The sequence below is a fragment of the Lepisma saccharinum genome, chromosome 17 (assembly GCF_977018435.1).
Source record: "Lepisma saccharinum chromosome 17, izLepSacc3.1, whole genome shotgun sequence".
Classification (NCBI taxonomy): Eukaryota; Metazoa; Arthropoda; class Insecta; order Zygentoma; family Lepismatidae; genus Lepisma; species Lepisma saccharinum.
The window spans coordinates 267,577-292,277 of NC_139245.1; the positions used below are offsets into that span (position 1 = coordinate 267,577).

The 24,701-nt window shown below is 37.7% G+C and overlaps 1 protein-coding gene across 1 annotated transcript in view; it reads right to left on the bottom strand.

Moving 5' to 3' along the window:
- pch2 (pachytene checkpoint 2 protein) overlaps positions 1 to 24,701 on the bottom strand; it is a 45,834-nt gene that overhangs the window by 20,748 nt on the left and 385 nt on the right. The window contains exons 2-5 of the mRNA XM_083138780.1: positions 17,346 to 17,514; positions 12,793 to 12,975; positions 10,635 to 10,862; positions 6,117 to 6,310 (exon numbers count right to left, since the gene is read on the bottom strand). Of these exons, the coding sequence (XP_082994906.1) occupies positions 6,117 to 6,310; positions 10,635 to 10,862; positions 12,793 to 12,975; positions 17,346 to 17,514 (774 nt within the window). The remainder of the gene's footprint in view (positions 1 to 6,116; positions 6,311 to 10,634; positions 10,863 to 12,792; positions 12,976 to 17,345; positions 17,515 to 24,701) is intronic.

A 24,701-nucleotide genomic window follows, 5' to 3' on the forward strand; every position in this document is an offset into this window, starting at 1 on the left:
CTTCGCCTATAAGCATGCTGAACCTTCACCAAACTCTGCGTGGAATGATATTCTAAAACACACCAACTACGTTCTTGTGGGGTCGCCATAACCACTTCAATCTGCACGCTGAACCTTCACCAAACTCTGCATGGAATGATAAAACACACCAACACGTTCACCAAACTCTGCGTGTAATGATATTCTAAAAAACACGAACTACGTTCTTAAATCTTCTGTAATAACAACACAATTTTAAAGGAAAACATTCACATGTAACCTGCCTGCCTGCTAAATATCCAACAATGAACCCGCATCGTCCATTGTTGTCAGGAGTGAATTTATTTCAGTTTCTATGTTTGATCTCATTCATTGTTGTCCATTGCTGATATTGGTGTCCATTGTTGACATGCACAAAAATATTTGAGTTTTTCTTTCAAATGTCACCAATTTCATTTAAATACGATTATCCAAAGCGATGTAATACCACTTTAAAGTATGACAGTATATTTATGGACACGGTGTATTTGTTCAGCTGAAGAGATTTCTGGCAGGACAAGGTTTTGACAGCAGCACTGCAGTACAGATAGTCCCAATTTTTGCTGTCAGAAACATATGCCATGGGAACACAAAATTTAGTGTTATGCTACGACCAATGCCAGAACAACAGTAGTAATTATGCCGAAAATTAGATTAGGAGTCACAGTAACTAATGGTTTTAATTACTACTGATATTATTGTTTTACTTATGCCTAATCGATAGGGACCTTGATCTTTCATTTTTCTTCCAAATTGGTGTTATTCCTTCTTTCTTTCTCTATTTATTTTTAGTATTATTTTTTCCCAAAATTCACATTTTCATTTTAGCGCATATTGTGGCAAATATACCTAAATTTATACTTTCATGGTATTTTTAAACTAATGTTTTAATTTGTAGGTCAAGTGGTGTACGTATTTTCGTGACAGTTTGATATGTAGGAACCAATTTTTGAGGAAGTTATTTTCCATTATTTCTCGCTCGACAAATGCTGATGTTAGGACTCCCCTGTGGAGGTAGGTGAGCACTCGATCTGCATCAAAATCGCACCACTCGGTGTTTCAAATCACTTCTTGCGCAACAAATACTGATGATGCGGCTTCTGTGTGAAGCCCACCACTTTGCTGTGGTGCAAATTGTTCTGATAGAAGTTGAGAAAATCCTGGGAAATATTTGATTGAATGTGGCTGTCGGAATTATTCCAAGTACAGGGTGTCCCACGAACGGCGCAACTGGGAATTAAGAGTGGCGTTACTTTGTAACCGAAACCTGTACATACATAAGTCATACACCAAATGTTAGCCCTGTCCAAGTAGATATTTTTAAACATAGAAACAACAAACGGGGTGCAGTGTTGTTCATGCAGTGTTGCCAAATGGAAGTGAAAGAGTAAATTTATTTTTCCACAAAGCATGGAAAATTGCATGTCAAACATTCGTACGGAAATTTGGACATCAATTTCCACCTTGGGTAGTTGGACTATTTCGCCATCTATAGTTCAGAGAAGAAAACCGATCATTTTCGAGTATAGCCAATCCTGAAATGCCTCGTAAAGACGTACCGGTCCAAATGGGTGTTTTAAAAAAAATATGAGGTACAGTGGCAACACTGTTGATGTTTGAAGGCAACAAAAGGTGTGTTTAGTGATGGTCTATGACATGGAAATACTGGAAACAAGAAAAAAAGAAAATGAAAATTATGGTGAAAAAAGTGTTACTTACCTACTACTCCTGGCAACCATACAATGCGCGTAACAGGCAGTGTAGCTTTACAAAAGATGTTGAAAATGACAACCATTTTCCCTGAAACATTCATCAACACGTTTTATCATGTTGGAAGCAACTTTATGCAAGGTTGATTGGTTTATATTGTTAATGGCTGTGCAAATGTTTATTTTTAGATCATCAAGTGTTCTTGGGTTATTAATGTAAACTGTTTGTTTCAAATAACCCCACAGAAAAAATCTGGAGACGTCAGATCCGGGGAGCGACTGGGCCATAAGTTTTTGCTTATAATCTGATCGCCAAAAAACTCTGCCAACATGTCTAAAGTTTCATTAGACGTGTGACATGTTTCGGAGTCTTGTTGAAACCAACAGTCACGTTCATCACGTTCCAACAGAGAAATAAACTGTGTGATAAGGTCACGATAAACTATTCCGTCAACTGTTGTGTTGAAAAAGAATGGACCCATTATTTTTCTCCGCGAAATCGCGCACCACACACCGATCTTTTGTGGATGAAGTGATTTTTCATGTAACAAATGGGGATTGTTACTTGACCAGTGTCGAGAATTTTGACTGTTGACATATCCATTTAAGTGGAACCATGCTTCATCCGTGAAAAAAAACTTATCCAAAATATTCACACCATTGTCTCTAATAAAATTTCTAAACCACTGGCAGTATCTTACACTTGCACCTTTGTCTGCTTCCTTCAGTTCTTGCACAGCCTGTACCTTATATGCACGTAGGTACAATTGTTTTAACGCTCGGTGAGTTGTTCTTTTTGATACACTTGACTGTGCATCAAGTTTACGAACAGATTTCCTGGGAGATTGTGATATTCTCTGCTCCACATCCTGCAGCACACCTTGTGTTAAAACTGGTGGTTGTCTGTGGTAGGGTTTGTCATTAACTGATCCTGTTTCACGAAATCTGGAAACAAGTCGATATATCGTCGAATTTTCTGGAACACTGTTATTCAGATATTTCTCGCGAAACACAGTTTTTACACTAGCGTACGATTTTGAACAAAAATAATGTTCCACAATGAACACCCTCTCTTCCAAAGAGTACTTCATTTCACAGAACAATTCTAATCTTCCCCTACGAACAATGCGAAATGCACGGCTCAAACAGTTCTGAGTACACAACTAACTGATTCTTTTGTTCTCGTTCGGTGGGCGCTCTTATCGCATTGCATGGTTGCCAGGAGTAGGTAAGTAACACTTTTTTCACCATAATTTTCATTTCCTTTTTTTCCTGTTTCTAGTATTTCCATGTCATAGACCATCACTAAACACACCTTTTGTTGCCTTCAAACATCAACAGTGTTGCCACTGTACCTCATAATTTTTTAAAACACCCATTTGGACCGGTACGTCTTTACGAGGCATTTCAGGATTGGCTATACGCGAAAACGATCGGTTTTCTTTTCTGAACTATAGATGGCGAAATAGTCCAACTACCCAAGGTGGAAATTGACGTCCAAATTTCCGTACGAATGTTTGACATGCAATTTTCCATGCTTTGTGGAAAAATAAATTTACACTTTCACTTCCATTTGGCAACACTGCATGAACAACACTGCACCCCGTTTGTTGTTTCTATGTTTAAAAATATCTACTTGGACAGGGCTAACATTTGGTGTATGACTTATGTATGTACAGGTTTCGGTTACAAAGTAACGCCACTCTTAATTCCCAGTTGCGCCATTCGTGGGACACCCTGTACAACCAACTTGCATTATAGTTTTCTCTTGGATAAAATGCTGGAAAACTTGTATGTTCTATATACACAAATATGACACATTTTGTTTCTTTAAGCCTAAAAGAGACAAGAAAGTGGGATTTCGAGGTATTTTTCGTTGTTTAAGCACATTTTTAAAATTCGCGAAAAATGCCAACAATTCACATTTTATACCAAATTCTCGTTATTTCACTATTTCGAACAGGTGAAAAATGTGTCCACACATCACTGCACATTCATGAACACTACTTCGCACATTTTTAACTATGATCACGTTTGCGAAAAATCAAGGTCCCTACTAATTGGAACTTACTTTCTGAACGCCCCTTGTTTAAATCAGTAGATGAAAAGTGAAAATTTAGCAGGTCTGGCAGAGAAACGTCAATAACTGAAGAAAGTGATATGCTTTTAGGACTGAATGATTCGAGTAATTATGATATTAATTTTTTACGTATTTATTATTATAATTTTATTTCATAACATTGGACATTCAACGAGTTTAAACAGACAGGACCGAAGGGGGTGGTGGGTGTCGTGAATTGCAATACGAGTGTTGCAGAAAACTCGAGGTTGGGAGCATCATGCACTTGTCAAATTTATATGACGTTCACCAATGCAGATTTCTGTTTTACTTTTACATGACATTATTCAACATATATCCCGATTTGTTGGATTCTTCTTGGAAACTAATGTTAACCTGTGCAAAACCTGTATTACACCTGGATGATGAAAGAAAACCTTTGTACGCTTTTCTACATTGAATAAGATTAAGTTAGCCAGAAGAGTAATAAAATTCCAGCAGCATATTTGCACCGGTGCAGCAGACTAAGGCTCCACTTTTGTTGGATGTTGCATCCGACAAACGTCAGAAACAACAAAAAAATGTCATACTGGAACATCAAAGAAACACCGGATTCATGAGAGCGCAATGCGTGTGACTTTTGTCGGATGTCGCAGAATGACAAGTATCGAACTGCTACGTTCGACAAAAATAGCATGCATATAAGGAGCCAAAAAGTTTGTTCAATGACATGTTGTACCACAGCAGACAAACTCGAATGTACAAGGCTCTGTTTATGCATGGACTTTTTGTCAGATGTTGCAGTCCGAAGACATCCAACAAAAATCAATTCCATAAGGATGCCATGCATGTGTTTTTTGTCGCACGTTGTAGTGAACATTTTGTCGAAGTTCAACATTAGTCAGGCGGCGATATCCAAAAAATCGTATGCATCAAAGGAGCCTAAATGTTCATCCGACATGTACCACGACATTCAACAAATTACAAGGTCGCATCGCGCCTTTTTGTTTTCATGTTCCTTCAGAATGTCCGACAAAATGCCATTATACGACGTCCAACAACTATCGGACAGTGCCACCGTGGTAATGCCCCTCCCCCCCTCAACTCTCTATCTGTAGACTGGTCTGTCCCCTTACTACTTCCATACAAACAACAAAAATGAAACTCAATGCATTTTCCACGTGATATTTAGAGGCTTATCAAATTTGTCTACCCCTCCGGAAATTCATTTCTCTCTCTCTCTCTCTCTCTGTCTCTCTCTCCCTCCCCACTGGTTTCTGTTCTGGCGCTGTGGTTGTGTTGTGCATAAAAGGGGCCTAAAAGTTGAGGGTGAGGTTTAGCAACAAGATTTCCTGTTCCCATGCAGCGCTACATAATGACATCTTTCAAAGCAAACGCCTGGCACATGCATTCCATCGCATAAAAAAAGTCACTAAAGGCAAAATTCCCTGACATTTCCCTGACTTTCTTTGACCACTCAAATTCCTTGACTTTTCCCGGATTTCCAGGTTTTCCAGGTCTGTCGCCACCCTGTCAATATAATTTTGTAATGAGCAGAGATATTTTAGTGAAATAAAGTTTGTAATTCACAGTAGTCTTTAAAGTTTTACCTGGCAACAATGCATGTCTGTCGTCTTCATCGCCACACCTACCTCCAGCTGGCCACAATTAACATTGGTGCATTCCTGCAATCTCGTCCTGAATCTGAAATGCCTGCGATGACTGCAGATGTCCTCGCTTTGATGTCATCCACATCTCTTAGCTTTTCTGCATACACTTCCATCTTGACATATTCAAACAGCCAAAAGTCACACAAAATCAGGTCTGGCAACTTTGCGGGCCATGATGTGGGTCCTCTGTGGCCAATCCACCTGCCGCCTGAATCGACGCCATCATGGAATCACCTGATAGCTTGGAGTCATGTGATCCTCTCAACATGCAGTGTTGCCAGGTACAACTTTAAAGACTGCTGTGCACTACAAACTTTATTTCACTGAAATATCTCTGTTCCTTAAAATGTGGGAAGGACTCTTGGAAAACAATGTATTTGTGGAAAGCATTTCTCGCATGGGCATTCAGTGAGAACTGGTGCAATACTTGGAAGTTTCTGCAATAACAGTGTAACTACTTTGGATATAGTTTTTCAAGGATAACGTTCCCAAATTTAGAGATTAATATGTTATACTTTTAAGAATATTTATTAAAACAAATTTTTGAAGTCAGTAAACTATTGGTTATCTGTATCTGTTACATTTTTTCTATTTATCTTCTATGTAACAGTATTTGTAAATCATTGTATGCTAGAATAGAAATGTTATTGGAGAACTTACTTCCTTATGTGATCAATTTGAGTAAGCAGAGCATTTACAACCCGTAAGGAGTCCGATGGTTCACTTCCTGACAAAGCTGATTGCCTTGCATGAGTCAAACTTTCAACTTCATCTATCAGCACAAAGACGAGAGCCTTTGGGTCATTTATCAACTCCTGGATTTTTGTAAACATCTTCATCACCAGTTTACCACTCTAGAAAAAAATTCAAAAAAAATATGTAAAAATTATGCAGAAACACCATTTTAAATCAAGATGAAGCAGGCAGCATTTTATACGGACATTATAAAATATGATTAAGATTGGAACAAGAGGTACAGGCTGACAACAATTAAATTTGTTTATTTAAGTACATCAACAATCAGTAATTGAGATTATATTCAATGTGCACTCTGTCAATGTTTATTGCTATGGTTTATTTTACTTCGCTTTTGGCTGATATGATGAAATTGATGAGTGGACACTCACAAACACCCATGCTCACGACAGGATTCGAACCCAAGACCCCTGGCATCGTAGGACAAAGTGCTAACCAATCCACCACGGGGGTCGGCTACCCTGTCAATGGAAGAACAAATTTCTTGGAAGACCCAACATTTTCTCAATTGAACATATTGAAGGGATATTTTTACCATGTAAACTCTTGCTACATAACATATCGTCCATTGAGAATGCAAATGTTCTATCTCCAAATTGTAAACAAATGGGAGATATTTTGCCTATAAACTATTCAGGATGCAACGGTTTCATCTTTGCTTTCATCTGATGCCTACACACAAAAAACATTAATATATTCAGAGTTATTTACTTCATGTACAGAATTTGGAAGCATCCACGAGAATGCAAACTCCAACAGCCAATGAAACCTTATGACAATTTCCTCAACAAAATAAAAGTGCCATCTGAGTATGAGATAACCCAATTGCATTCTAACGTCGCTTGGGGGAGCTGCTTAGCAATAGTAGTGGTCTTCGGTTCTCACTTTTGTGGTCAACAGACAAAAATTTAGAATAGTAGTGGAATCAAACTAGTGGACTGATTTTATTTCTCTTGTAATCTACGGTTATTACAAGCATAAGAACATAGTTTTTTATTTTGACATTTCAGGAGAACACATGCTCCTTTCAATTTCAAACTAAAAATAAATGTCTGATGAAAGGAGCGTGTGTTCTGAAATGTCTCAACAAAAAACTGTGTTTTTATACTTGTAATAACCGTAGATTACAAGAGAAATAATTCTACAATGCAAGCAATGCGTACATACAAGTAAATTATTAGTTGATTGATTTCCCGAAATATGAATTATTTATTTCACTTTGCTACCGAATGACAAATTTATAATGAAATTGTTTCATCTTCATCTCCTTCCCAAAATACAGTGTTATTTTCCTTTTATTTTGATTTGCTTTATTTTATATCGCCTTTTGTGCCACTTTTGGCTAATTTGCGAAGATGGGGATGAGTGATGATATAATGAAATTGATGAATAGACACTCACAAACATCCATGCACAGGCTAGGATTCGAACCCGAGACCCCGGGTGTTGTATCGCGATGTGCTAATCACTCAGACACAAAGGCTTACCGAATGCAGTACGAAAAAATAAACCAAGAAGAAGCAAAAAACTTATTAAAATAATTTTATACCTGGGAGATAGAACATTAGCACCCTCAAATCAAAACTAGCGTTGCATGCAATTGTTCAATCTGAAATTCCAATAATTAATTACAGCATAAATACCTAACCAAACAACAACTAGTTTTTAGAGAGGCTTCAATATATCAGCTTTTGCAATGATACAAACTTTCAGTGCAATGGTAACAAAGGTTCAATAAATATATCATGTCAAACTTTTAAGGGCTCTCCTGAAAAAATGAAAAATTGGACATAGAACATTTATATTCTCAGTGGACGATATGTCAATGTAATGCCTTATATGAATGGTCAGAAATATCACTATTAATTGACAATTATTAGAGGCACATGATTTTGGTAAATAAAAAAATCAGAATTTCAGTATAGCGTACAGCCCACCGCTCAGGAGAAGATCCCTGACGGAAGTCAAGTGACGTAGCGGCAGGCGACTCCACTATTAGGGTTGGGGGAGTGCACCCTGGGTCAGAAACAAGCACTGTGGCCTCGTTGTAAGTTTTAAAGGTTGATTCACATCTACACACAAATCACTGTCTACGCACAGTCAGGGGGTATCCACATTAGCGGTCAAGGTATGATAATCGTCAATCTGGTGTTGATTTCTTGACAAGAGTACACCGATTTTTCTATTTTTTTTTAATAAAGAGCCCGCCGATTGTACTAACTACAATCTTTAAGATATTTTCAACGACGGAATTGGCTGTTACAGTACTGGCGTTCGAAGCAAATGGCAAAGTGAAAAAGATAAAAAGAGTTGCGAAAGTGGAGAACGTTTATTTGCACTTACAATGTGCAAAACTACAAATGTAAACAATGGTAAACATTACTTTGTCGGTCTACGTTTGGCATGAAAATTCTCGGGATGATTGTTACGTATCGACACTGTGATCATTTCTTTTATTCGAACGTCTCCGACACAACACGGCTAAAAAATGTACAACTATCATAACTCTTACAATACCACGAAAACCACGAAAAATCCCAAAGAAATCACAATTAAACACCCACGCAGAAGCACTTCCACAACGACAGTGACCACAGCGGAAGATTTCCTTCTACCCCTAAAATCTGCAAATAGACCGGTCTTCCCCTGTCCCTCTGCATGCCCTCTCCCCTCATTTGGAGATCTTCTTGTGAGCGGTGAGCTGTATAAAGTCTAAGAGGGGGATCGTTGATAGGCTATGACAGCCTTTAGCTACTCGCTTGCTAGGCGAGACGAACGTTGTAAAAGGAAGGGGGTAAGTCTGGAGAGCAACGTCGACACTCAAACTGCAAGGGGACTAGCCCCGTAAATAAGAATACACGGACATATATTTAAAAACACTACCTTTGACTGAACAGGCAGGGGAAGGAAAGACAAGGAATGTTCGTTACCTGGAGTTCTACGGCGATCTCTTCTCTGCTGGTCCTTGGATCGACGTGGTCCTACTCTGTAAGAAAACGGACGAGGGAGCAACTCCGGGCTCCAAACTCTGTACTTTCGTAGACCGATATTCTAAACGATAACTTTAACTTCCCGATCGTTCGTTCGCTCCTTTTTCTAAACTTATGATGCCTGTGGAGCTCTCTCGCGATAACCGGAGTCAACGTAAACTGAAAAAACTAGAAACGGAGTTCTTTTGTAACTACTTCATCTGACGGAAAACGGAAGACAATGAAACTTGATATTTTCTCACGTGACCTATTTAAATGAAATTTGAACTATCGGCCGTTACGACTGTTGCTTCGATCGCGTTCTTTGGCAACGGCAATTCTGAGGAAGAACGCTGATTCCTGATTTCATTTCTCTAATGCATGTGAAGGACGCTGTCGCAATGAGCTTTTAAGCTCTTTTTCAATGCTTCAGCGGGACCCTTTTTATAACGTGATTAGCTTATTTATTTATGATGCCAGGGTCCTAGGTTCAATTCACGTCTGCGGCATGATACGATAGTCCACGTGTTTACTTCGTTAACGTCGAAGAACTGAAGAAAGCCGCTACCACGAACGTGGGTGGGGATAAATAGCAGGCAAGTTGTTTTCGTCCAATCACACTCAACCTTCAGTCAATGGGTGCAGCTGTCATTCTGCTCGTCTACTCCACATGGAGTCTCAATCACATGACTGCGGATACGCTGTTGACGTACTTTGCAACTTCAATGTGGAGACCGTGGGAAGGTGCTTGTGCACGGAGGGACAAGGTGGCGTTAGAGTAAATGTGGAGGGTAGATGTGTGGCAACACTGTGCGTTGAATGTGATTGTTGCAGCTGGTGGGCATGCTCCGTGGACTTCAAAGCCAGTCGGTCATTAGTAGCTAGCACATAGACTATACAAAAACAGAGTCAATTTTGGGTTCAAAAGCGGTATATAAAATAACATTTTGGTGTTATAGCGGTGAAAAATCGGATCTAAAGTGGTATATAAAATGACATTTTAGGTTTTAAAATTGTGAACATAATCCTAAATTTGATTAAAAAACTGCACTTATGACACAAAGTAGACATATTCCTTCTAATAATGCAATTACATAGTTACCAGAGTATTAACTTTATTCCTCTATAAAGGAGTTCATTTTTGCTTCTCAAACATTTACAGCAGAATTAATCAATTTTCAGTGAATTGCATAACTCACTAGATACTTCAGAAAGTGTCGCGTCAATAAAAAACTCTAAATTTTGTGTTTAAGAGTCTATTTCACATTTTGAAGTTAATTTTGCATCATTTCATGAGAAAACAAGGTAGGAAAATTAACCTCACATCTTTCAGAAACATGAAAAATTAACATTACAATGGGTTATTTCACATGCCTCTTAGCAATTTAACTTCATCCCTAGTGGTTTGTAAAGAGAAACAATGAAAGAAAATAATAATAAAGTGTGTTTTTACCTCTGAAAACCATTTTGAAAATAAACTATGACTGTTAATCTCTACTAGTTGCCCATGACTGTATCTGTTACCAAGTCTTATGCTTAATTTCTGAGCAAGGGCTTTACATAGGGACGTTTTGCCAGTGCCTGGTGGCCCATGGAGAAGCACGACTCGATTCCAGCTAATTATATTTGTATCAACCTCACAGTCGGAGAAAAGTAATGTAGTTCCAACAAAGTTGAGCAACTGAAAGAAAAAGATACATATTAACGGTATTCTCTTCTCTCATGCAACTAATTCAATCAATAGGATTACAGAGTCCCTTCTGATTTTGCAAAACTAAACAACTTACCACACCACTCTAAACTTATTTAACAAATTAATAAATAAGTAAATCTGCCTTGCATATTAATAAAAAAATCAAGTTAATTCAACATTGATGAAAATAAATGGCAAAAAAAAAAATAATTAAAAGTTATTATAGAAAAATATTGCCAAGAAAACTAAAACAGTTGGGTTCGGAGGACAAAGTCAAATGGGTTTTCAGTTTCCAACCCTGGAAAAAAATGGTTAAATTCTCCTTACTTTTGCAGCATTTCAAGGTCTGTGACACACTCGAATTTTACATGAATGTTTACAATTTAAAGAGCTACTATTTCTAGCTATTGCAAATAGAAGAGTAACTATACAGGGTGTTCTTTGTTGCATATATTTTTAAAAAAAATCCTGCTTCTGTGAATGTAACCTATTTTACACATTAAGCTGTAAAAAATAAAATGGAATGAATTTATTTAATAACTGTTAATGAAACATAAAATAAGCAAATTAATAATTTGCAATAGTAAAATATCTATGTGAAAACACTTCCAGTTTCTTAGTAAATTTACCTTAATGTGAACTATTGATAGAAACACTGACTACAAACAAATAAGCCACTGCTATTGCAAATACTTTCAAAATTCTTATCAATATATAAAATTCATACTATGGGAATGAGAGACGCGGTAATAGATAATTAAGATACTCACTCAGTATCCACTGCCACCATCCTCGCTGGAATTCGTTGTGTTGTTGCTTGGCACATACCTGTTGTTTTTTCCTAAATCGCTGCAAGGTGTGCTGCTGTCGCCTGTATGTCTGTGTATATGTCGTCTGCTGTTCACCGGTGTTAATTGCTGCAGTAACAGAAGCCAGGCGTGGTGTGCCTGACCACTATCATGATGGCGTGTGTTTCTTTAATTTTTGTGTCTATGAGAGTGTGTGCTTTGTATTTGACATGTACTTTCTCAATTGTACGGTTGTGGAATTTGATATGCTTGGCAAGTCCGGTGGTGGGTTGGGCAGTTTTTGCATTTGATAGGTGCTGCTGAATTCTCTCACTGATGGGCCTGATGGATCTGCCGATGTAATGAGCCTTGCACTCACATTCAGCATCATAGATGCCTGGATTGTTGAGGGGGGAGAGGAAGTACCGTTTATGTTTGTTTAGTTGGTCAGCTATTTTGGAGGTGTGTGTGCTATTTGGATGTTGTAGGGGCGGAGGGCTTTGGTAAGGCGGTTGGATGTGGTAGAATGGTAGGGAAAGGCAAACCACTTGGTTTTGTTACTGGGATCTGGTTGTGATGGTTGAGCGGGTTGTGATGATGGTGCAGGTTGTCGGACTTGGATTTCAGCTTTGCTGCACCGTGTGGAGAGTTGATGATGTCAAATACAAAGAACACACTCTCATAGACACAAAAATTAAAGAAACACACGCCATCATGCACTACAACCAAGAACTGAACATAGATTGTGGTCCGGCACACCACGGCTGGCTTCCATTACTGCAGCAATTAACACCGGTGAACAGCAGATGACATATATGCAGACATACAGGCGACAGCAGCACACCTAGCGGCGATTTAGGAAAAAAAAAAAAACAACAGAAACACACCAAGCAACAACACAACATATTTCAACGAGGATGGTGGCAGTGGCTACCGAAATTAATAGAAAATAATGTAAAACAGCTTCGCGAAAAACGTGAGTACATTAATATATGCAAGTACGTGACATCAGGTAAGCATTGAACATTTTGGGCACAAAAGTAATGTGAGCAAGTATACTATACATGATTGCAAGAACATAATTCCGATATCTCGACTGCATGTAAAAATTTTCCTTGAAAACTACTCACATTTTCCTTAATAGAAGAATCATACACTAAACTTTCCCACAAACCGTCGAAATCTGCTGACGGTAGTATCCAGTGGTTGGCTGCAGAAAGATTTTCTTCTTCTTCTATTGTTTCGATTTGCAGTCCAATATCATCCAGTCGATAAATGTGGAAATGCACATCAGTTCCTGACCAATTAACAGGCTTGAAAGAAAAGAAAGCAAGTACTAGTAATCACCCACATTATCATATAACAGGAACTATGCAATGTTTATAATAAAGCAATTCCATTGCGAGGGGTGTGACATTCAGAAAAATTTACTTCCTTTTCTTAATAAGTTTCTTAGCACCTTCAAATATGTAACGCTATCAATTCATGTAATTTCATTTTCATTGATGAAAGTTATTTAATTTCAGAATATTCCTCCCTCATCTCAATTTTCAGTACAGAAAATGCACCTTATTGTCATTGTGATAGGCATGACACTTCTGAGACTTGACTTCAGGACCTTCCTCAGCCTTTCAGAAAACTCTGTGAAATACAAAGGTTGTTCAAGGTTGACCACGACTTTTGTGTGTAAAATATTAATGAATCAATGTAGCGCTGCATTACTTCAGCAGGACAGACTATGATTCCTTGCAAGTAACCATGATCCTTTGCGATGCATTTGGCGCATGCGCAGTAGTGTAAACAAAGATAGCAGCAAGCAGTGTATCCGTTGCTGTGGAACAGCGGTGTATAATGAAATTTCTCATGAAGGAGAAGGTGAAACCTGCTGAAATTTGGCGTAGACTGCAAGCACAGTATGGTGAACAAACACTGTCACGGGCAAGAGTAAACGAATGGTGTCAACAGTTCAGTAAAGGGCGGGAGTTGATAGCAAATGAACTGCAAGGACACGTTCACCCAACTGCAGTCGCTCCGATGAATATCGTGCGTGTTGAGCAAGTTATCCTTGAAGACTGGTGAGTAACAGTGCGTGACATAGGGCATACAGTCAATATAAGTGTTGGCAGTGTGGAGACAATCATTCACAAGCATTTAATATTCCGTAAGGTTTGTGCAAGATGGGTGCCTTGACATTTGACATTCGATCAAAAGGCAGGTTGATCTGTGAACAGCACCTGAATCTGTTTCGAAACGATGGAGATGCATCTCTGGAGTCCATCATCACGTGTGATGAAACATGGTTGCATTACTTCACCCTGGAGACCAAACGAAGCAGCATGGAATGGCGGTATAAGGGTCGCCTCCACCCAAAAAAACCAAAGTGCTGCCGTCTGCTGGTAAGATTTTGGGAACTGTCTTCTGGGACATGAAAGGTGTTATCCATGTGGATTTTTTGGAGAAGGGTGCCACAATGAATGCCCAGTATTACTCAACATGCTTCACGGTGCTGTACGTGGGGCCGTTCCGAAGAAAAGACCTGCAATGTTGTCTAAACATGTCATTCTTCTCCATGACAATGCCAGGCCACACACGGCCCATTCGACTCAAACAACACTGGTCAACTTGCACTGGGAGGCTTTACCACAGTCCTTACAGCCCAGATTTATCCCCCAGTGATTTCCACTTGTTTGGGGCTCTTAAAAAGTATTTGGGCAGGATGCACTTCCAGATAGATGAGGAACTCAAGAACGCTGTGCTGCAGTGGTTACGACACCAACCTACTTCTTTCTACGCCAAAGGCATCAAGGAACTTCCTCAACGTTGGTAACAGTGTCTGGATGTTCAGGGGGAATACCTTGAAAAACTGACATAGTTTGGTGCTTCTATGTATGTATATTTCCTGTCTAGAAATAAAAGTCTTGGTCAACCTTGAACGACCCTTGTATATGGTTTTACTGAAGCAATTTTATTTTATTTTCACGAAGCAAACTTAACTTGACACTTTAGATGCTTTTAGTTTCTAAAAAATATTACTACATACTTTTCTATAAACATTTGTTGCCTGTGACGGGTGTGACATCATGCATATTATTTACTTCGTAGGATTATGGAACAATGCAAAGGCTATGAAAATAATCATAAACAGATTCTTCAAATTAAGGTTTGTATCAGAAATGAAGTAGGATACTTCCGAGCTGAATATATAGAAAGAATCAATGAGAACAATTAGAATTAATTTTGTTTTCTTGTGGCAATGAAACTAAATTAAGTGGAGACACCCCACATAACATAACATAATATCTTATTTTAAAGCCATTAAACTAATGTTTATATTAATAAATCCAAATTCTGCATAGTTTCCCCTTTAATTTCACATACGTATAATAAGTGTTACTTTCAATAAAAATAGATGAATCTTGTTTGTCCACTTTCACATGGAATGGTTCAGTTCAGTTCAGTACTATTTTATGAAAGAAGATACACATTGGTAAATACAGTAGAACCCCAATTTTATATTTTCCAATGGAAAACTCGAATTGCAGGAAAATCCAGGGCAATGTAAGTTCAAACATGAAATTGTGGTTCCACTATAATGTTTTTTTAAATTTTTTATTTGTTGTTTTAAGTCCACTTTATGCACAGTAAGGCTAATTGGGACTGTACCTACAGTTTAAAGTGGGTTCCGAACCATTTGTGCCTCCACCGGGTATCGAGTCTGGGACCCCTTGATTACAAAGCGACGACGCTACCACTGCGCCATCGGGAAGGCCCTCCACTATAATGGCATGCAATACAATATAACCTAGGTGTGTGCATAAAAATTACTTTTAAAATATATGTGCTCGTAACATCTTTGTAATTGTCCAACCTGTGAACATAATTATAAAAAAATATAATTTATTAAATAAAATTTCCACATAATTATGTAACACTTGTACAAGGGCAAGTAAATAATTAAAAGTAGACTAATTTTTATTAGGGATGGGCCAATATCGATGAAGTACGAACATAAAATTTACTGATAGCAATAACTGATGTTATACCAATCCGATAAAATATTCCAAATGGTTCACTGACCTCCTCAATAAATGTATGTCACCAATTAAACCGAACTTCTGAAATGGGAAAGAAGCTGTATATTTAACCATTTACTTAAAGAAAACCTATGGGATAGAGATTATATGTTTATATTCATAAAATTTGTAACAAAATGGCACAATATTGCATTAAATTTTAAGGTATTTATTAGGATGTGCCGATATGAAATTTTGGCCAATACCGATAAAGTACTGACAAAAAATTTACCGATACCGATATTCTACCAATCCAATATAAAATTAGAAATTGTCCTTGAAGAACCTGAAAGGTTCATTGAGTTGTTTCGAGGTGACTGCAGTCCAAAAGAAGTTGAATATTTAGACATTTACTTTTTTAGAGAGTAAGGTATGGAGATTATCCATAAAAATTACAACACAATGGCAGATTTTTCCACTAAATTATCAGATATTTATCGATATATTAGATCGGTAATTTTACCGATAGGGTACCGATTAATCGGTCTCATCCCTAGTATTTATAGACACACCGGATTGATAAAATAATATAAACCTATATTGGCCAATACTGAGAGTACCGATTAATTTGTCCCATCCCTAATTTTTATTATTTACTTCATTGTGACCTGCATGAAAATCATTGGATACACATGTTGCCATTTAGACTATTTTGTATATTTGAATTAAAGCAATTTAATATTGATTAAGTGCAAAACTGAGCCTGTATAACTCCTACAATAAGACTTGTCTCTGTATGGGTACCTTTATGAAAATTCTAAGAAGAATGAAAGAAGTGGATTGCACCTGGAAGACCAGAAGAAATTAAGAATTTAATAAAATAATCTGCAATAAAATATTACTAACATTATTAAGTCTCAAGGACTAAGGTGGTATGGACATAGGCTATGCACAGAAAACAAAACAGAAAATTAATTCAAGGCATTTATAGCTGGACACCAAAATGAACAAGAGCATTAGGCAGATCAGAGAATAACAGGACACAACTTCTATCCTTTTTATTTGCATCCAAGATGAGCCTTATGAAGACTGAAGGTGTGGTAACTGATAAATCATCATGATTAAATCATTGTGAAACACTCCATGAATGGATTGACAAGTTTGAAAATGGTTTGAAGCTTGTTTTAAGTCCATTTTATGCACAGATTGGACCCACAGTTTAAGGATCTGAACTATTGCATGCCACTACCCAGTACCGAATCAGGGATCTTTTCATTACAAAGTGATGATGATACTACTATGCCATTTGGGAGACCAAGTATGAAAATGACTTCACAAGTTGTAGGCAAATTAAATGCAAATTGCTTTCATTTCTTTTCTACGTTAATTGCGATGATTACAATGAATGATCTGATAAAATGGATTGTGGAGCATACATGCATTAAAGTCACACCCAGGATTCAAATCTAAGATGAAGTACCATGAAGGCTACTGATGTCCAACATCTTGCGCAACACAGTCTGTTGAATGCTGAGAAGTGGCAATTTATAAGCAATTTAGAACTCTCAGTGCTACTCACTTTCTACATTACATATTATTTATAAATAAAAAATATGAAAAATAAATCATTTAGTAATATTAGGGAAGATTCCCATTTGGAAAATACTTACTGGTGCTACTATATCAATGTCTCCATCACATTCGCATATATTTATGGATTCAATGTGCTCCTCTAGTAATATATTATCCACAATTCTCTCACCAATGTCTGAAGTTAAGTACCCTTGTTGTTGTCCCAATTTCCTCAAACAGCATTCCAAATATTCCTTAGTAATGGCACTACAAAAAATAAATTGGAATAAATGCACGAAATCGATAACTTACGCAAGGAACATTTAAAAAAAATGATAACTCAACAATATGTCCATTGCCACAGGTAGCAACAATGAATCACAGAATCTGATAATGGCTTTATAACCGCCTCTACACGTGGCATGTCATAGTTCCACAGAAAAATTTAAATTGCAGCATTCTCACAAAAAGAACAAATTGCATTCATGAAAATTCAAGTTGCACGTGGAAGGAGTGCTGTGAAGTGTCACAGAGAACTTGTGGTGCCTCTGCCATATTCAACAAGGTCCCGTTATTCACCATACCAATTTGCCAATTGTAGGAGTTCCGACAAGCACCCAGCAACATTAATAATGATAACAATAAGCCATGGTGCAACAGCCTGTGAGGGTCAGGGACCACCTGCACACTACCGGCCTCACTCTCACCTGCCAAGATGGAAGACCATTCAACCAGTCATGGGGTGACGTGTGGTCAGCACGACAAACACTAAGGTGTTGTAGGTTTCCATGACCAGGTTACGGTACTCATTCGTAGCTCCTCCATTTTCCTGATGATGGGTGGCCACCGGTTGAAATCTAAGGAGAAAATGTGTTTCACCTCCCCCATGAGACTCGAACATGTGGGCATCCCGTAGCTGGAGCCCAAAGCTTGATGATGCTTATTGTTGCTTACAACTATGAGGGCATTCTCCTTTGTCACACAGTGGAGAAGTGAATCACAATGAACAATGAGTATTACAGTAACTTTCTCAAGAATCACCTTTATCCAGTGATTCATTGGAAACTACCCAACACTTCTGATGTGACATCCAATTGCACTATGCTGCAAATCCAGTTAGACAACTACTTTAGCAGTGAGGTTACAAAGTCTGAAGTTCAGATATTAATTTTCATGACTATGACTTGTTTCAAAAGATCAACTACAGGAAAAATGTATGAATACCATCGATGAGAGAGTGCATGCCATAGGATAATCCTTCAGCGATATACGGAAAAATTACGAGCAAGAAAATTGCTAGAAATTTGACATGTACCTCAACCGGCCGGAGACTATTACCAAGGAATGTAGAAACTTCGTCCTCCACAATAATGTCAGTAGAAAGGTACAAGTGTGCAATCACTTTTTCTGAAATGATCCTCGCATACTTAAATGACAGTTTTTCTGGTAAACAAATTTTCATTTTTTAAGAATGACCATGAATCAATATTATTTTTAAATATGTGGTTACTTAGCTTTGTACTCCTTGCCTTTTAAGTTAACTGCAACAATGATGTAAAAGGATCATTAGATGAAATGAAAACAAACATGGCTTTGCTAGGACCAGAATCAAGAACTTTTGGAGGTGAGATAGTCAGTAGTACAGTGAAAAATACTGAAATATTGACATTAATAAGTACTAAATATATTATAGAAACTATCCCCATCTATACTATGAAGATCACTGATGTGATATCATTAATATAAGTAATGTTAATTTTAGTAACGCTAGTTATATTGCTATTAACACACAAAGTTTGTTTAAATAAGCATACTTATTTTTTGACCTTGCCTTAAGAATCAATTTGTAGCAACAATTAGTCTAAAACAAGGATTCCTTCTTCTGCCAACCCCCGTGGGGGAGTGTTCAGCATATCGTGCTATGGCGCCAGGGGTCCCGGGTTCTAATCCCAGCCTGGGCATGGATGTTTGTGAGTGTCCATTCATCAATTTCACCATGTCATCACTAATCCCCATCTTCGCAAATTAGCCAAAAGTGGCACAAAAGCAAAGTAAAAGAAACCAATTCAATCAATCAGGAATCCTTTTCATTTAACCAAAATTTAAACTTCTGAACTTTTCCAGGTATTCTCAAATGAATTTCCAAACATTTCTGTAGTGTTTTAACTTAAACTTTAAAGTGCATTATTAAAGTGGAAATGTGAAGCACTGGCTCAATTAAAAGAGGAATCATGTTTAAAACTTGTCTTACATGTGAATGTATGCTGAAGAAAATTAATGTTTGCAGTAGAGCGATACCACTTTGAATGATGCCAATGCTGATACTCATACCAATATAAATAGAGACAAATTAACATTGTAACAATTAAAAGTTGTTTAAAATACTGATTACTATTTGTGTGCAGGCATTCCTCTATAATTATATGCATCAATTTACCAACATTATGCAGTCCAAAATGCCAGAAAAGTATCGGATGATATCAGTAAACAAACTCCAACTGATACATCGGCATCTGTTAAGGTCTAGTTTACAGATATATACAAAAATCCATATTCACAGCATGTACAACAATCATATTTAATACTAGATAATTACCTGGCATTGCCTGGGTATTTATTTATCCCAATCTTATATTAGCCTGGGAAATAATGAATTCTAACTATAATGTAAAATGTAACTTAATTTTAGCGACTCTGAAAACTATGGATTCGACACTAATCTAGGTCATTTGTGGCATTTTATTTTTCACCCCCTCTCATCCCCCCAAGCCGATAGGTGATGAACTTGAACCACATTGGGAGTGTCACGAAAACTATGGATTCCACACTAATATCGGTTGTTTTTGCAACACAGCCTGAATGTTGGACAACCTGAGAAACACTATTGTTGTGCGGGATTGCATAGAGTCACAGATGTCTATTTGTGTGGAATTTAATATCAGTCATTTTGGATTATTTTTACGTCACTGTTTCCCACCCCACCCTTAGGCGTGCCAGGGGTGTCTTACCCCCAAAATATTATTTCCAGATTGCAAGTGATACGTGTACCAGGTTTGGTTTAAATTGCTCCAGGCGTTCGAGAGTTATGCCGGAACAAACAAACATACACACCCATTTTTTTATATATATGAGATTTTATAACATTACAACTTCTTAAAGATGTTTTATGAAATTCCCCCAATTTTTTTGAAGTTTTTAAGTCTGCTCTATGGATGCACATGATTTTCCACAAAGATAGACTGCAGATTAATCAGTATTTAACTAACCTGGTGTATGCATACAATTATTAATTAGAACCATAAAGAGGAATGTGTGGTGTTGAAAATAAAACATTTAGGACTAAGCTGGAAGTAAACACACAAGTCTTGCCATGGATACTGACAACAGGGAATTTTATAGCAATCATGTTATGAGAGTCATTAGATGGCTTTGTTGTAAGTATTGAAATTATAGTTAAGAAATGTATGTTCAACAACTGGGCTTCAAGTCATATCCAGTCTTTCCATTAGAATAATTTTCTGTTGGGAGATGGTTGTTAATTTATTTTCTCAGCCAGACAACTAATCCCACACTGGAACCATGACTCGCAATCCATGCAAGTAGAAAAGTCACAAAACATGGACAACCAAAAATAGGTGGAGCTAACCTAAGCTGTATAAGTTGCTGAAAAGAAGGATAGTGCAAAATTCTGTGTCTGCTAAATTATGCTTTCCCTATGCTTTGAGCACTACTTCCTCCAAAAATCAGGATGAAGAATTGACATTGCAGACAAGGACGTATTTAGAGGAGGATCCCAGATCATGGCTTATGAAGATTATGTACTTTATGAATATTTTCCATTGATTTAATTTGCGGAGATGTGTTATTGGGAGATAAAGTAAGTCTGTTATCTTACTGTGATGTAGAACAGCCCGAAGGTTTCACACAAATGAGTATAGCACCCAACATGACATTCTACAACAGCAGATATAATTTTACATCATTCGGTTTGGAGTTGATAGCAATTTTGACGTGTTCTTTCACAATTTTTATGTGCATACAAATGGTCTTTACTTATGCGGGTCATACTTTGGGATCAAATATCTCCGCTGGAACAAATTTTATATTACGTAAAACATCAAATTCTGTGGATTTCAAAAAATATATATATATATAATTCTTGAAGGGCTACAGTGGGTCAACAGCTCCGAAATCTCTTCGAAACACAAGTGAAAATCAGCAGTAGTACATGTTTAAGATGCTGACCTCTGTGTCAGAGTAGTTAGCACACTGTGCTCTGATGCCAGGGGTCCAGTGTTACGTAGAATCTCAGCCTGGGCATAGGTATTGGTGAATGTTACATTATCAACTTCATCATATCATCACTAATCCTAATCTTTGCCATTTGCCAAAAGTGACAGAAATGCAAAGTAAAATAAACCAAATCAACCAAGCATGTTGGACATGAAAAATGGCACCATAGGAAGTGGACGAGCATAGCCTATTTCTGAAATCAGATTTTCTCTGATAAATGATAGTTTATGCAACTTAACACTGCACTAATTACTTTCCAGAAGGTCCACACGTACTTACACAAACAATATTCTACAACACTTCATAATTCTCCTATAAAACTTGCAAAAATCATGAATCATTGAGATTCTATTTAATACTCATTCTTGGTATGGTATTTAGTAAACATGCCTGGGTAAAAGTTCCGAATGTTTAATGACTTTTTCTCAAGTTTCAGGAAGTTATTTAGAATACTGGAAACGATTGTGTAAGTTTGAAGCTTTGACAAACTAATTAGCACAGTTAAAAGCCTCACTAAGTACTACATACCTCAAAAATTATGATTTGAAAAGTGGCTTATGCAGCCATCCTTAGTTTACTATCGACTCATTCATGCAGTTCTTCCGTGCATGGATAGAAAGGTGTTTCATGTTGCAGACCAGATATTACAAGACTGGGTATTATAAGCATTCAGGAACAGAAATTTAATGCTAACCCTGATCCACCTAACCTAACAACGAAAGCATTTATGGGTATTTTATTAACATAAAGTGGACTAAACATGACCCAACTAACATGAAAGCATTTAGCAATTTAGTGCTCATTCGCAGCACCAGTATCAGACAGTAAACAAACGGCTGTTGACAAAAAATGATGCAGGAGAATACAGAAGGAAAAAGTCTTTCTCAAGAAAGCATGCTACAAGTAATCACTATACCTCTGAAGGGGTCCGTGGTCACATCACTCACCCTCGATTTCGTCAGGAATTTTTCATTTTTTATGAAGATTATATGTTGCAAATTGTGAAGAACAAAATTCTGGAGCGCGGAAAGAAGTATTTATGACTGTAGAGGTGGAAGTTGCAAGGTGGAAGTCAACTTGTGGCCATGTTAGTTTCGTTGCACCCGTACTGATGGATGGATGTAAAAGTCGGTTTTTCAGGGCTATATCCCAAGAAATGTCATGAAAATTGGTGTCCAAATTTCCCACTTATTCCGGGCTCCGCCCCAGGGGTAATTAACCTACCGCTACCACCTTTCTCTATAGAGTCCCTTTAGAAGGCATGTTAGAAACTGCCCGGAGCCACCTACCCAACACATTTTCTGCACTGAAACATTAGGAAGATACGGTAAATGTCTGTCATATCGGAGACACATTTCTTCATTTTTACAGAAGAAACTACTTATGGAAATGAGTTTCTGGAGCATTATGAAAGTTCGTAGAGGTATTTTCTCACCGTAGAATGCTGCACAACAAGAAATAAGCACTTTTGATATAATAAACTTGCATTTTGTGCAAAGCGACAACATTATGCCATTGTACCTGCAGATGGCGCGAGCATCGAAAGTCACGCGGTCACGCCAGTGTTTCCAAATGTGTCTTTTTTTACGAGCATTTTTCTTAACTATGCTTACCTAACCTAACCTTGCCAGAAATGGTCCGTGGGGCTTTCGTGAATGGTTTTTGGGGCTATCCGTCAATGGTTTGTGATGACATAATGAACACAAAATTAGGTATTTTTTGGTTAAGAAGGTTGAAACACTGCATACCCACTCCAAATCGACAAAACACAAGCATGACGCACGATGATCCACAGCTGTGCGTGCCATATTGTATGTTCCGCAACGGAAGAAAGGACCCAAAAGAATTACTCGTAATGTGAAAATTTGAAGTTATTTTCATGTAAAAGGCATAATGGCACCTTCAACTATGTTCCGCAATACACAATTGGTAAGCACAAACCATTTGAAACTGAAAATATCCGATAGAAATGTGTCTCCGATATAACAGACATTTACCGGAAGATACCAAAAAATTAAACCTCAGAAGGTAACTTACCTTTTTATCCCAAGTCCAGGTACTTAACGAATAGCAGGTCGTGCACCTGTGACATGAATCCATGATGGAAGCCCTGAAAAACCGTATTGATGTTACGTAGGTAAGGAATTTTAATGTTATAAAAATGTAAGTTTCGCAGCACGTAGAACTCTAAAAATTACCTTCTGTTCTCGTTTGGAACTCCCTTTCTTAGAAGAAACTTCATTTTGGACGAAAATATTTTGAAATGTGCTAAAAATCGAGGGTGGGTGGTGTGACCATGGAGCCCTCTGAAGTATGCTCCCATAGTTTAACTAGGTGGCAGTAAGACAGCTGGAGGATACCACGAACCATTTCCGGTAAGGTTAGGTTAGGTAGGGTCACGTATAGGTTACAATAGTTAAAAATTGGTTTCGAAAAAAAATATGCATAGCCCCACGCATCATTCTCGCATAGTCCCACGAACCATTGGCAAATAGCCCCACAAACCATTTGCGGAAATATACGATCTTCAGTTACAAAAACACTTTTTTTTAAAAAAAATTGCAATCACTTTGATAAAAAAAAACGTGAATACACATTAAGAATGTTCCGTGAAGCAGATAGGGTACTACTTTACTATACCGGAGACACCTATCAATGATTTATTTCGTAATTTTTTACATTGCTAACGTACTCTTCTGCATTGCGGAACATTTCTTTAGGTGAAATAATGAATTTATAACGAAAATAATGTCTATTTCTTACATTAACGAGTACTTACTGTTGTTCCTTATTTCCCACAAACCATCCACGGGTAGCCCCAAAAACCATTGACGTTAGCCCAAAAATTCACGATAGCCCCATGAACCATCACGGGGACGAGGTATGCCTACTAGGTTAGGTTAGGTTCTATTAGCACTCCTTTCGTTCAATTTAGCGTATATGGACAACATCATGGCGGCAGCAGCAATAGCGCATCGGAACTAGATTTTCGTAGAAAACCACATGCATTCGCATTAAAATGGATCAAAACTACATTCCCGAACATCAACAACACTACAGAAAATGATTTGCTTAAGTACATTCGGACCCCCCCTCCCCCCCAATGCCTTCCCATTCATCGTTCTTTTCGTCTTTCAGGAGATGTCTATCTCCTCTTTGCG